At 45.0% G+C, this 13804-nt stretch overlaps 1 protein-coding gene and 1 long non-coding RNA gene across 4 annotated transcripts in view; one reads left to right on the top strand and one right to left on the bottom strand.

Annotated features, from left to right (window-relative positions):
• The window catches only part of SMARCA1 (SWI/SNF related, matrix associated, actin dependent regulator of chromatin, subfamily a, member 1), a 66010-nt gene extending 56299 nt beyond the window's left edge, over window positions 1-9711 (bottom strand). For 2 of the 3 annotated variants that reach the window (XM_043522050.1, XM_043522051.1), the window contains exons 1-2: window positions 9404-9657; window positions 1439-1525 (exon numbers count right to left, since the gene is read on the bottom strand). In XM_043522050.1, the coding sequence (XP_043377985.1) occupies window positions 1439-1525; window positions 9404-9484 (168 nt within the window). In that variant the 5' untranslated portion in view covers window positions 9485-9657. Of the gene's footprint in view, window positions 1-1438; window positions 1526-9403 lie in introns of all 3 variants that reach the window. The other variant, XM_037908332.2, reaches the window with a different exon arrangement.
• LOC122461611 lies at window positions 910-12683 on the top strand. The gene is made up of 3 exons (XR_006283619.1): window positions 910-921; window positions 3091-3094; window positions 12551-12683. It is a non-coding gene; the product is annotated as an uncharacterized LOC122461611 (long non-coding RNA).
• Window positions 12684-13804: the final 1121 nt, after the last annotated feature.

Raw genomic sequence — 13804 nt, 5'->3', positions numbered from 1 at the left:
TGATGCTGACTGGGAACAAAGCCAGCCACATCCGATTTATAGCCAACAATTTTACAGGTTAGAGGATATTAAGGGGTGAACCCTGGAAAATAATATCACACTTCCATTGCTTTATTGCCTGACTGCTGAAAATACAGGCTATTTGATGCATATACCCTCTCTCCTTCCAAGCAGCAGAAGGGTACTATTTAGGGAAGACTGGATCCAAAATACATATCCTTGCAAAACACAGGTGCTACTTTTTGGGATCAGTTATTTGTATTACCATAGCGCATTGATTTTCTTTCTAACCATTGACCTGTGCTTAGCACTTAAAATGAAGTATTCACTCAGCCAAGCAATCATTTCCTTAAGCCTCTCTGGCAGTGGATCTCTGTCCCTGTTCCTATCTAATCTGGCATTTCCGTCAGATTCCACCACTCTCTAGAAGAGCATTAATGAAAATGTAGCAGGCCATTGGTCACTGGCATCCACCAAAATCTGACCCTGTGAGTGACATTCAAGAGTGGGCCTTGTGTGTTCTGCTATGGGTTTCTCCCTTAATGTCCTGATTAGCTCTACCTTCCTGTCCAGCATTCTCTGTTCCTTAAGCCTGACCTGATGGATCATAGTTTGCAGTGTTATGTTGTGGAGGGTGCCCAGATTTAGGATTCTGTGGTGTTTTCAGAGACGTAGTGTACAAACACCAGCTTCTTGTTTTTCTCCCATTTAAGAAGTGAAAACTCTCAATTTGTGTATAAAGAATGCAGAGCTATGAAGTTACTTCCTTTGCATTCTGAAATCTGTACAAAATTCTTGCATGGACTCAGGCCACACCAAAAAAAAAAAAAATTATATATGCTACTAATATCTTTTCTCTCTCTCCCAAACCTAACTCCCCTTTGTCATGTGCATTTTAGATTCTGGACCTAGTTTAAAAGTGTGCCAAGCATTTCATTTGTCCTGTCCATCCTCCACGTGCCCTTGTTAGATTCTGGATGTTCATATCCTTGTGGGTGAGCTATGCCCATGTGTCTCCCTAGGTCACAACACACACTGGCTGCAATCTCATGTATCCCAGCTTTCTTTCAAAAAACCCTAAGGGCTGAATACATGTCCACGTACATAGGGGTAAACAAAGTATACAGAGAGGGCAATATCTTGGATAGATTTGTGGAAAGTTAAACCCCATCCACTTAGGCTTTCAAAGTGTATACCTCAACCCTCGGCAAACAAGTCAGTTTCATGATTCACTACCTCACAGCTTTGAAAATTCCCCTGCACATAGAGATGTACTTCGAGATCAAGAATTGTATTTAATTAATATTGTTATTCTGATTCCATTTTCCTTCCCTCCCACTGACATCCTGTCTGCAATTTCTTGTTTCCTCCCATTGTCTCTACCTAGCTCAGTAAAACAAAAAGTTAGCCATCTGTTGTGCTATGAAACCACACTTACCATCTTCTCTTCATATTCTGGATCAATTTCTTTTTCAGGTCTAGATGCCTTGGGAGGAAGTTTGAGTTGAAATGGAGGATCATTTTTCTGAAATTCAAATTTTAAACATTTATTAATATCAATACAGTGATCTACTGAAGCCAAATTGAAAAAAGTGTGCAAACTTCAAAAACAGTATCAGAATTCTTTGTTAAAAAAAAAAAAAAAAAAATCAGACCACCCACATACCAAACAAAATGGAAAATAAGCACTGAAAGAAAATGTACCAGCTCACCCTAATCGGAGCGGAAATCCGTGAAGAAATAGCCAATGAAGGGCAGATATGACCAAATAAAAACCTCAGATTAGTCTTATCACTTCCTATGTATCGCCTCACAAATAATCCCTCAATTCATCCTGGGAGTGGAAGGTTTGTTTACCCATAGGAAAGGCCATGGCTTACAAAATTGTCAGCCTGTTCCTAAATATAAAATTCCTAACTATTTACATTTTTGGCAGCTGGATCCTGATCTCCTCCCCTACCCACCCAAAAGAACAATGCAAGGTCTGAGATAAAGGCTTAACTTCTCTCCACCATACACATCAAGAAACACAGATTAAATTTCATAGATCCCCCTCCATGGGACACACTCAGCCATATAAGGGAAAAAAGTCTGTAATTCAGGGCAAATCGTTTAAGACATGGTGATCGCAACGGCTCATTTTCATGCTTTACACAATTTGTAGATATTCACAAAAATACTGGACAATCTTTACATACACAAAACCTCTACTAACTTCAATGAGAGTTTTGCCTGAGTAAAGACTGCAGGTTTAGAAACTAGTATGGACTTTCAACCTATTATTCAAAAAGATACAAGAATTCTTATCTGGAAGGTTTTTTCCAATTGAATGTAATCGTTTTAAAAATACGTCTTTTGCTCCTGAAACGTAAGGCTCACCTGCAAAAAAAAGTTTAAGTACTAGCCTTTTTAATATCTTAAAATTAGAAAAGGTGCTTTTGAAAGGGCGTGCATCATTTCAAATAATTGCTTTAAAAAAGGCTTTTAAAAAAGTTATCTAAGATATTCATACTTGATGCTATATGTCCTCCATGCACAGTGATCCCATTTCCCATACATTGTACAGCTCTTAGCACAATGGAGTCCTGACCTGATTGGCCTTAAAGCACTATTGCAATATAAATGTTAAAACAATATATCTGAAGGTTTATTGTTTTTTTTAAAAAGGCTGCCAAGGTGATCCCGGCAATTACAGACCAGTAAGCCTAACTTCAGTACCTGACAAACTGGTTGAAAAAATACTAAAGGACAGAATTATCAGATGCATGGATGAACACGATTTGTTGGGGAAGAGTCAACACAGCTTTTGTAAAAGGAAATCATGCCTCACCAATCTATTAGAGCTTTTGAGGGGGTCAAAAACATGTGGACAAGGGTGATTCAGTGGCTTGGACTTTCAGAAAGCCTTGGACAAGGTCCCTTACCAAAGGCTCTTAAGCAAAGTAAGCTGTCAAGGGGTAAGAGGAATGGTCCTCTCATGGATTGGTAACTGGTTAAAACATAGGAAACAAAGGATAGAACTAAATGGTCAGTTTTCAGAAAGGAAAGAGGTAAACAATGATGTCCTCTAAGAAACTGTATTGGGACCAGTGCTGTTCAACTTATTCTTAAATGATCTGGAAAAAGGGATAAACAGTGAGGTGGCAAAATTTCTAGAGGATACAAAACTAATCACTATAGTTAAGTCCAAAGCTGTCTGCGAAGAGTTACAAAGGGATCTCACAAAACCGGGGTGACTGGGCAACAAAATGGCAAATGAAATTCAATGTTGATAAATACAGAGTAACGAATATTTGAAAACATAATCCCAACTCTACAAACAATATGATGGGCTCTAAATTAGCTGTCCTAAATTATCCTATCCCAGAGCACCCTCCTGCACCCCAAACCCCTCATCCCCAGCCCTACCCCAGAGCCAACACCCTCAGCCAGAGCCCTCCTCCACCTCCCCCCCTCACCGGCACGGAGCCCCCTCCCACACCCTAACCCACAATTTCATGAGCATTCATGGCTCACCATACAATTTCCATACCCAGATGTGGCCCTCAGGCCACAAAGTTTGCCCACCCCTGCTCTGTATAAATCCATGGTAAACCCACATCTTGAATACTGAGTGCATATCTGGTTGCCTTATCTCAAAAGATGATGTACTGGAATTGGGAAAGGTACAGAGAAGGGCAACAAAAATGATTAGGGGTATAGAACAGCTTCTGTATGAAGAGAGATTTAAAAGACTGGGACTTTTCAGCTTGGAAAAGTGATGACTGAGGGGGATATATGATAGAGGTCTATAAAATCATGACTGGTGTGGAGAAAGTGAATAAGGAAATGTTATTTACTCCTTCACGTAACACAGGAACTAGGGGTCACCCAATTAAATTAATAGGTCGCAACTTTAAAACAAACAAAAGGAAGTACTTCTTCACACAACACACAGCCAATCTGTGGAACTCTTTGCCAGGAGATGTTATGAAGGCCAAAACTGTAACAGGGCTCAAAAAAGAACTGGATAAGTTCATGGAGGATAGGTCCATTGCTATTAGCCAGGATGGGCAGGGATGCAACCCCATGCTCTTAGTGTCCCTAGCCTCCGTTTGCCAGAAGCTGGGAGTGGACAACAGGGGATGGTTCATTTTCTCTGAAGCACCTGTCATTGGCCACAGTCGGAAGACAGGTTACTGGGCTAGATGGACCACTGGTCAGATCTTGTATAGCCATTCTTATAGGTTCAGGTACTAAAACTAGACAAAACTATGCCAACATTTTAAAAAACCCTAAAACTTGTAAATGGAACTAATTTAATACTGAAATCTGAGAGATGAAACATTGAACTCAATGAGCCATTTTCACTTGCTTTTGAGGTAGCTTGGTAATTTATTCAGCTCTTGAAAAAGCTTAGCTAGCTAAACATGCCCACCTGTTTTTAGGGACACAAGTCCGAGAATCATAATATTTATGCTAGAGGATGTCTTTTTCAGTTTGGGCATGAATGTAGGACTGACTGCTCTGTCTTGCTTCATTATACTTGAGTTCAGTATCTCAGCTACAGTACTTAGGAGGGTATATTATTGTTTTACTAAATTTACAAAAAATCCCATGAATGCAGAATGCCATAAGTGTGTGTAGAGTGTGGCTAAGGAAGAGTTTAAATGCTGCTTCATAAACTACTAACACTTGACTTCTGCGCTGCAGGGCCCAGATAAACGTGTTACAGAGAAGTAGCCTTAAATACTTATCTACCATAAAAGACCTAAGGGTTTTTTCAATCTCGTAGATCAGTGGCTCTCAGCCAGGGGTCTGGGGCCCTCTGGGAGGCTATGAGCAGGTTTCAGGGGGGCCACCAAGCAGGGCCAGCATTGGATTCGCTGGGGCCTAGGGTAGAAAGCCAAAGCCCCACCACAAGGGGCTGAAGCACAGGGCCCTGAGCCCTGCCATGCGGGGCTGAAGGTGCAGCCCGAGCAATGTGGCTTTGCAGGAGCCCATGTGGCATGGGGCCTCAAGCAACTGCTGTGCTTGCTACCCCCAAACGTGGGCCCTGGCTTTTATATGCAGAAAACCAGTTTTTGTCGCACAGGTGGCCTGTGGAGTTTTTATAGCATGTTGGGGGGGGCCTCAGAAAGAAAAAGATAACTCAATAGATAACTCAGTTGAACATCATGACAGCTCACTTAAGGAAAAGGAAATTAAAATAGAAATTATTATTATTAAAACACAAAGCGTAAATACAACATTACTTAACTCTACTTTGGTGAGAAGACCACTGTCAACACTAATATTGGACACAATCTTCTTGTTACAGAAGACAAGTACTCCTTCTAACAGACAAAAGCGAAAATGACAGCATCAAATGTCAGATGCTTCCTGCAATTCTTCTAGGAACACATGAAATGGGTAAATACAAGTGACTTGTCTATCTACCTGCAGTGAGTAGGACACTTCTCCTGGAAAGGGAAGAATTCTGAAGAACTCATGATCTTTGTTAGAAATAGCTTGTAGCCTTTATGGCTATAAAAGAGAACCCCACAAATGAAAACTAATGCAATATTGCCTTCCCAAATCTGAAGATAGATGGCTCCAGTACCTGCCTCTGCTGCTTCTCATAACTTTTCCACCGGGAGAGTGAAATTTGCCAAACTCATTTCATTGTCCCTTTGGATCCTTATGAGCAACAGCGAAAGTAGGCTTCAAAACAAGAGCAAATTGTTGCAAATGTGACAGACAAGAAATAATGGGGAGAACATATAAGGAGTGTAGTTTGGGAAACAAGTGCACAGCACATTATGCCTTCTAGAAGCTGATATGGAAGATAGAGAACCCAGGCAGACTCATGGGACAAGTACCTGCTAACATTCCAACACCCTTTCCCTCCCTGGAAGCTTAAAAGGGGACAGAGAGTGCTGTACCTCTCATAAGGACATTGCTCCATGTTTGTGGAGGCCAATGGAGAGTGGAGGTGAGAATCACATTTGTACTTACCTCTGGGTAACATTAAGAGTTATACAAGTTTATATTTTGCTATTTTACTGGAATACAAGTAAAAATACTTCCTCTTATACCACCAAGCAAAAGCACATACCCTAATCAGTCACTTAAACACATAAGCTTATATTCTTAAGTATAGAATGTATTCTTACAGGTCTTCACAGAAACTTTTGTTGCGACAGTAATGTAGATTACAGGTTTGATTTATTTAAAAAAAAACCCACAAACATTTCTATACCAGCAGAAGTCCTAATGTAGACATAATTATATCAGCAAACAAGTGCTGTTCATTCAGTGAACTGGTATAAGCTACAGCAGAAAAAGAATCCCAATACAAGCACCTTCTACACAGAGGGTTTGCTGTATAGCACAGCGGTAAGCTTTGTCTTGTAGACTAGCCTTAGAGCAGTGGTTCTCAACCACTTGCGGCCCAATCAGCACACAGCTGCGGCCCATGTGCCATCCTCAGGGACATTCAAGTAGTATAAATATTGTGTGCATGCGGCCCACATAATACACAGAGAGCTGCATATGCATGTTACAATGGTAAATAGGTTAAGAAACACTGCCTTAGAGAATATAGTCAAAGCCTGTGCAGTTTAAGCATCCCATAACATGGAGGATTATCAAAGTATGTAATAATTTTAACAGTATAGCTTGAGTAACCCCAGGGATCCAAAACATTTTCTCTGACAATCTCTGCTCACTAATTAAGCGAAGATGCTAACTTTAGGCTATGGGAAGGCATTCCAGCTAATGGGAAAGTGCAACGGTGCATCCTAAACTGAATCACTCACATGTCTGGCCACGCAATGGGTGGGAGTAAGAAGCACTGCTGCTTTTTTTGTTTTTTACTTAGTCTTTCCTATGTTGAGCTTTTGTATGTACATATGTAAAGAGCATCCATCTAGATAAAGAAAAAAAAATCTATTCCAAGTAACTAATGAAAACTGTATCAAATTAATACAAGCATTTAACTGGCTGTTTACAACAAAGCATTAAAGTAACACAAGGTGTAAACAGCATAATGACAAACTACAAAAACACAGCTTATCATTATCTAGGATTACCTGGGATTTCCAGACACTAACATGTACCTGTGCATTGCATAATATCGCTTGTGCATCTGAATTGCAATTCGACCCTGGGGGGCACGTTGCTAAAGTGAAATCTATATGAGATGTAGCTTTGAATTGCTCAGCTATTCATGATTCCAGCTGAACTAGTACTATTAAATAGCAGCAACCAGCTTTCCTTTTGTTAGAAACGTGTGACCTTCTGACATATATACAATGCTAATACAATATTTAATCCACTTACTGGCATATGTCAACTTATCCTGTTCTGTCTAGACACTGTGTCAGGTTTTTTTTTGCCAGTTGACAGATGGAAAACCTTATAGCACAAATTGTACCCTGTAGGTAATTCTTGCTCACACTTCTAACTCCTTTACTGTTCCTTAGTCTTAATGTTACTACACATTGCACAGTTCACAGACAACTAAATACTACATCATGTTTTTTCACTTCTCTCCATCAGCCTAATTCTTTCACCCAATATATCCAGAGGTGAAATTTCATCATTTAGATCTAAATTCTGGTCACAATGAAATCAAAACAGCTATCATTCAGTGGAACAAAGATTTGGCCCTTCAGGGGTAATCCTAAAAGACTTTTGAAGGGATTCATACTTATGATTAAACCTTGTTTTCCAGTGACACCTGAAGATGTCACTTTTGACATTCCCAACGATCTCTCAAGAGTCCTGGCTTAGTATCTCTTCAGAAAACTGAAGGGAAGAGGGAGAGAGACAGTCACACATGCTCTCTTGAGCAACTTGCTTTGGATCATGGAAACAATTTAAACTGCACGTGCAGAAGAGAGCAGCTCTGAGTGGAAGAAATAACGGAAAAACCTGAAAGCACCATGACACCAGCAAACAAACTCCCGCCAGTCAGATATTGTTATTATCACCCCTCCAAACAGCATTTAGCCATTGGCTATCCACCCCCTATCCCTAGCCAGATACATTAAGCAGTTAGTAGGCGTGGATTGAAGTATCATACACTTTTGAAGGGGGAGTGGGAAGCGTATTCCAACAGCTCAAATCTCCCCTCATCCCTAGCACCAACTGTTTACACAAGCTTAGCTAAATGGCTCTGCATACAGGTAACCTGCTCCCCACCAGGTGGGGCCAGCTACGTCCCTTCTCCCTCACACCTTGGTGTATCACTATCATTGAGCATCTCCAATTAAACCCAAAGGTGCAGTTCACTCTCCCAACCACAACCCACCCACTCTCCAAATGTCCAGCTTTTGGTTATGCCACACAGCACCCTAACTACCTGCTACTGCTCCCCTCAAGCATGGGCAAACAGACCCCCTCCCCAACTGCAGCTCTTCGCCTGGCTTTAAAGCAGGGAGGGTAGTACACAAGCGACTGGTAGTACCCAAGGGGAAGGCTGACAGAGAGGGACTGTAAGGGTGCATGGATGGACTGTGCACAGGGGAAGACAGAAGGGACTGACGGGCTGTGTGCAGGGGTAACAGATGGGTTGGGCAGGAGGGTACAGAGGTGGGTGGCAGGGTGAGCAAATAGGCTGGAAGTATGGGTGGGCTGTAGGGGGTGGGTTATGGATAGGGCTGAAGGTACAGTGGGTGCAGATAAACTAGGGGTACAACCAGGGCTGGTAGTACAGTGGAGTATGGACAGGCTGGGGTGTAGATGCGGCTGCCAGGTTATAGATGGGCTGTGAACAGGGAGTTGATAGGGCTGGCAGTACTGGGGAGGTGGGTAGATGGAGGGTGAGGATCTCTGGATGGAGCTGAGAATGCAGACAGGCTGGGGGCACAGCCAGGGCTGCTGGCAGAAGGGGTGGGGGGGAACGGACAGATTGGTGTGTAGATGGGGCTGCCGGGTGGTAGATGGGCTGGGGACAGGCAATACCGGGGAGAAGGAGTGCAGACGGGTGGGGGATATTTGGATGGGGCTGAGGGATGCAGATGGGCTGGGGCACGGCTGGGGGCACAGGGGAGTACGGACAGGCTGGTGTGTAGATGGGCTGGAAACAGGCAGTACCGGGAAGGAGGAGTGCAGACGGGTGGGGGATCTCTGGATGGGGCTGAGGGATGCAGATGGGCTGGGGCACGGCCGGGGCCGGGCACGGGCGGGGGAAGGCAACTAGATCTGGAGATGGACTCGGGTTACAGGGAGACTGGGGTGGGCAGGGGGCCCAAGGGGTCTGTCGCCGGGCGGGTGGGGGAGAGAGGGGCCGGGGGCAGACAGTGCTGGGGACTGTAGCCGGGCGGGGCAGGGGGCTGTAGCAGCCGGGCCGGGTATCGGGATGGAGTGGGGCTGGCAGCGGAGCAGGGCTCCGGCGCCCCCTCCGCGAGGACTCTGACGCCCGCGCCCCCAGCGGTACCTCCTCGGCGCCGGGCTCCCGCGAGGAGGCAGCGGAGGTGGAGGGCTCCTCGCCGTCCGAGCTGGCGGGGCCGGGGTCCATCTTGCGTCGGAACCGGCTCGGGGTGGGGGGGGGCCCGCCGCCCCCAAAACACCGCACGGCCCCGCCCCCTTCTCCCGCTCCCAGCCGAGCTCGCGAGATTTCCGAGGTAGCGGCTCCGCGAGAGCGGCGCAGAGCCCGGGAAAGGGAATCCGGCTAATCGGCCCCTACTGGGCATGCGCGGCCGCGCTCAGCATGCGCCGTGACGCTCCCTCAACCCGCTGCCCTCACCTGCGGTGGGGAGCGGACGGGAGCAGAAGGGTCGAAATACAGCGAAGGGGGGAGGGGCACAAGCCGGCGGAGAACGGGGCAGAACCGAGCCCGGGACTGGGCAGCGGGAGGAGCAGGTGCCGCTCGCCCGCCCTGGCCTTTCTGGAAAGGGGCGGGGGGGAGGGTAGCTGTTATGTCCCAGCCAAAGAACAACTTCGCCCCAGCTTTGACGACACGCTCGAGCAGGGGCGTCCTTTCAGACCGGGCGCGGGGGGGCGTTCTGGTGTCTGGGACGTGCCGCCTCCTGGTGAGTCACCTGGTTTGGGGCCGGCGCTAATGCTCCGCCGCGATCTCACCCCGCGCATGCGCCCTCCTCTCTCACCTCCGGTGGGGCGGGGCGTGGCGTGCGGGCAGCCCTGTGACCCGAGCCGGCTCCTGCCTGGCAGCGCGCGAGCGGAGCCGCCTGCTGCGGGAAGCGGGGCGGGGACAGCAGGGCCTGTAGCCCTCCGAGCACGTTCCCCTGCCGAACCTGAAATAGAACCGGGCCGCCTCTGTCTCTCCCTTCACTTGCCAGGAGCGTGAGGGGTCCAGGCGTCTCGGTAAAATCAGGACTGTCCCGCTTTTCAGTTCTTCGTCCCGCGTCCCGACCGATGCACGGTCAGGACGCCCTGTGCCCCCATACTGCGGCTTTGGCCGCTCCGGCCGCTTTTTGCTTCCCCCTTGCGTCCCGATATTTTGTCCTTTTCCTCTGGTCACCCTAATTAGCATAGATCTGGCAAAGTGGATCTCTCCTCCCCTTGTAGGGCCTGATCTGTTCCCAGTTACTCTGTTAGCTCAAGTGGTAGAGATCTAAAGAACTGAACCCTGTTGCTAACCCACGTTGGGTGTTTGTTCCACACCCTAGAATTTCTGTGTATCATTTATTTTGGAAATAACATTAAAAAACCTACACTAAAGGAATGTTAAGGCTGCAAAGTTAAGCACTCAGAAGTTAGGAACTGCTAGATTTAAGATTGCCTATGCAACCTTAATAGAGCTCTTTTGGATATGCATTAGGATACAGCCTTTAGTTATTAAATGATCACATACTATTTTTCCATAGGATCCCAGCCTTCTTAAGTGCACAGAATAAATAGTGCTCAAGGAATTAACTGCGGCTGTATAGTGAAAGAGGCTATCTGTTAAAAAAAAAAAAAAAAAGGAGTCCTTGTGGCACCTTAGAGACTAACACATTTATATGTGCATAAATGTGTCAGTCTCTAAGGTGCCACAAGGACGCCTCTTTTTTTTTTTGCTGATACAGACTAAATGGCTACCACTGAAACCTGTTATCTGTAAGACTCCTACCTTACCTGTTGCAGAAGCTGGAAGGTTGTAGTGAATGACACACGGGTTTCTGGAAGGAAAAAGGATGGTATTATGGTTGAGGCAGTTGGATGAGACCCTGGAGAACTGGATTCTCATCCTGTCTCTGCCACAGAGTATGTGATGCTGGGGAAGTTACCTAAACCAGAATGTTCACAGTTGGTCAGCAATTACCTGTGCTCACTTTCTGGGTGCCCAGTGGAAGACACCTGGAGCCAGATATGTGGAAGTGCTGAGTGCTTACAGCCACAACTGAAATTGATTGGAGCTGTATTTTTAATATAGAAAATGCCATAAAAATGCTAAGTATTCTGAAAAATTGTGCCATACATGTCTCAAGTTGGGCCCCCCAAATTAGTAGACAGGAAAGTTATCCTTTCCTGCTAATTTTAAAATATCTCCCTTTAATAGCTGATGTTTAACATCCTCCTGAGTGACTCTTGTAATGGAAGTTACTTCATCAGATATAAATACATCTTCTGGCTTTTTCCCCAAACAGAACAGAAATATTTATAGAACACTTTGTCCTATTATTGAAATTTTACCATTTCAGATACCTTCTAACAGTGGGGCAATACCATAGTCAGGATTCCCTTTGTTACTGTTTGTGTGTATAAAAACATCTTCTGTATTTTCCACAGTATGCATCCGATGAAGTGAGCTGTAGCTCACGAAAGCTTATGCCCAAATAAATTGGTTAGTCCTAAGGTGCCACAAGTACTCCTTTTTGTCCCAAGATGCTGTTCCCCTTCTTGGTCAGGTGGACCCCATCTCTTTCCAGCAGTCCTCCTTCATCTCATAGTTAAGGAAACCAAAGCTCTCCTTTACCTCTAGGACGTGTCTGTTCCTACCTGAGCCCCTACCCTCAAAACAGCAGGATGGATGAGAACACTGCCCATGCCCCCAGCTCCTTCACCCTTGCTCCTAGTGCCCTGTGGTCACTTACGCTCTGCTCAGGGTAATACCCGACAGCATCCTGAATACCAACATTATTGAGCACCGTGGGGTAGTGGTCAGAGGGATAGATGAGCCTCAGCAACCTTTCTGTGGCATCTCAGATGCAGGCAAGCAACATACCTCCTTGGATCTCAGGTCAGGTCAGCAGATGGAGGCCACATATACAGTGCCGTCCTTAGGCATAGGCAGCATACAAGGCTGCGTGGGGCACCACTGGGTCTTAGAGTCCACCCTTCCGGCTCTTCCTATCCCTGTTCTGACCCTTCCTGCAGGCTCCCACCACAGCTGGCTGCTGCAGCCTGGTGCTCTTACTCCAGAGGGAATCTAGTAACTTAAAGGTGAAAAAGCCCTTCCAGCCCACCAGACCTATTAGCACAACATTGAAACTGTTAAAGAGCCATTCAAGTGGCAATGAAGCCATTTAACAAGCATTTGCCAACCCCCAAGTATATACTGTCAGTTTCTGAATTTACTGACAAAAATAGTTACACATTACTGTAATATTTACTCAGAACATGTTAGTCTACAGGGCCTTAGTTTAAAATATGTCATTAGTGAGTTGGTGATTATAATAAAATCACATCTCTAAAAAATCCTTGCATAGATTTTTAGAGGCACAATCATCTTTAGCCTTAAATGCTTGGATCTTCAGACATACAGTTTTTTAAATAAATCCTTCAAAAGACCACCCTTATCTAAAATACACGTTAATTTTAACTACTATAGGTTTAAAAAAAAAAAAACTTGCTTCCAAAGTCTTCCTGTCCTTTCTGTCCATCCCTTTCTCCCTTCACACACCCACCCACCCACTTTAAGAGATCCCTTAAAGGGACAACACCCCTTTCCTTCCAGATAGCCGGAGAGAGTGTTTCCCTTTCTTTACTTCTATCCGATGAAGTAGTTTTAAAGGGAGCCCTCCAGAAAAATCAGCACCTAGGAGGATATAAAATCCTTTGTTGTGCCTAAAATCTTTGGAAACATTTTTTAAAGTTGGTGAAATTTCATAAATATGTCTATTGTTATGGAGCTATCAAAGTAAATTACTGTTCCCTTTTTCTAAAAGCAATGAACGTTGTATGAACACACTAAACCTCTGTGACTGATTAATTTAAAATAATGTCTTTGTTTCAGAGAGTTAAATATGTCGTAATCTGGAATGATTACTTTATGAAGGCTTCAGAGTACATTTAAAATATAAAATCAGCTTAGAAATACTGATTAAGAAAATGTAAAACAGAGAAGAGCTGCATCATGTATTCCATAATATTTGATGTTTTATTCAGGAAGACAGCTGACTCGCCCTTATTACAAAGTTTTTGCAAATAAATCTCTGACAAACTTCAGGGCATATCAAAAAACCTGTGACTGACTTTTTTATTCCCAAGTTTAGTGCTTTTAATTAGGTACCTTCTGCATGTCCAGTCTTCACCATCTGGCATGCAGTGGAAAACATGCCCATTTTCTTTAGAAAGAAATTGCAGGAGAGTATTTTTTTCAAATGTCATTTGCTTCATTTGGGTTCATGGATTTGGCTGGAAGGGAGTGAGCAGGGAAGAGAGGAGAGAGACAGTGGGCAGGGCCTGGGTGGAGTGGGGCGGGGCCTGGGGTGATATATGGGGCAGGAGTAGAGTACGAGTGGGGTCACAGGCAGAAGAGGTGGGCTGGGGAGCTAGCCTCCCCAAGCGGCAGTTTCACCCACCGCCCGTGACAGCAGGTAAGAGTGGATCGGCTCCCACACACCCAGTGCGCACTGCAGTGTCTTAAGCGGGGGCTGTATTCACAGAGCTGAAT

Source organism: Chelonia mydas, chromosome 9 (assembly GCF_015237465.2).
Source record: "Chelonia mydas isolate rCheMyd1 chromosome 9, rCheMyd1.pri.v2, whole genome shotgun sequence".
NCBI lineage: Eukaryota > Metazoa > Chordata > Testudines > Cheloniidae > Chelonia > Chelonia mydas.
This window is presented reverse-complemented; position numbering and strand designations above follow the sequence as displayed.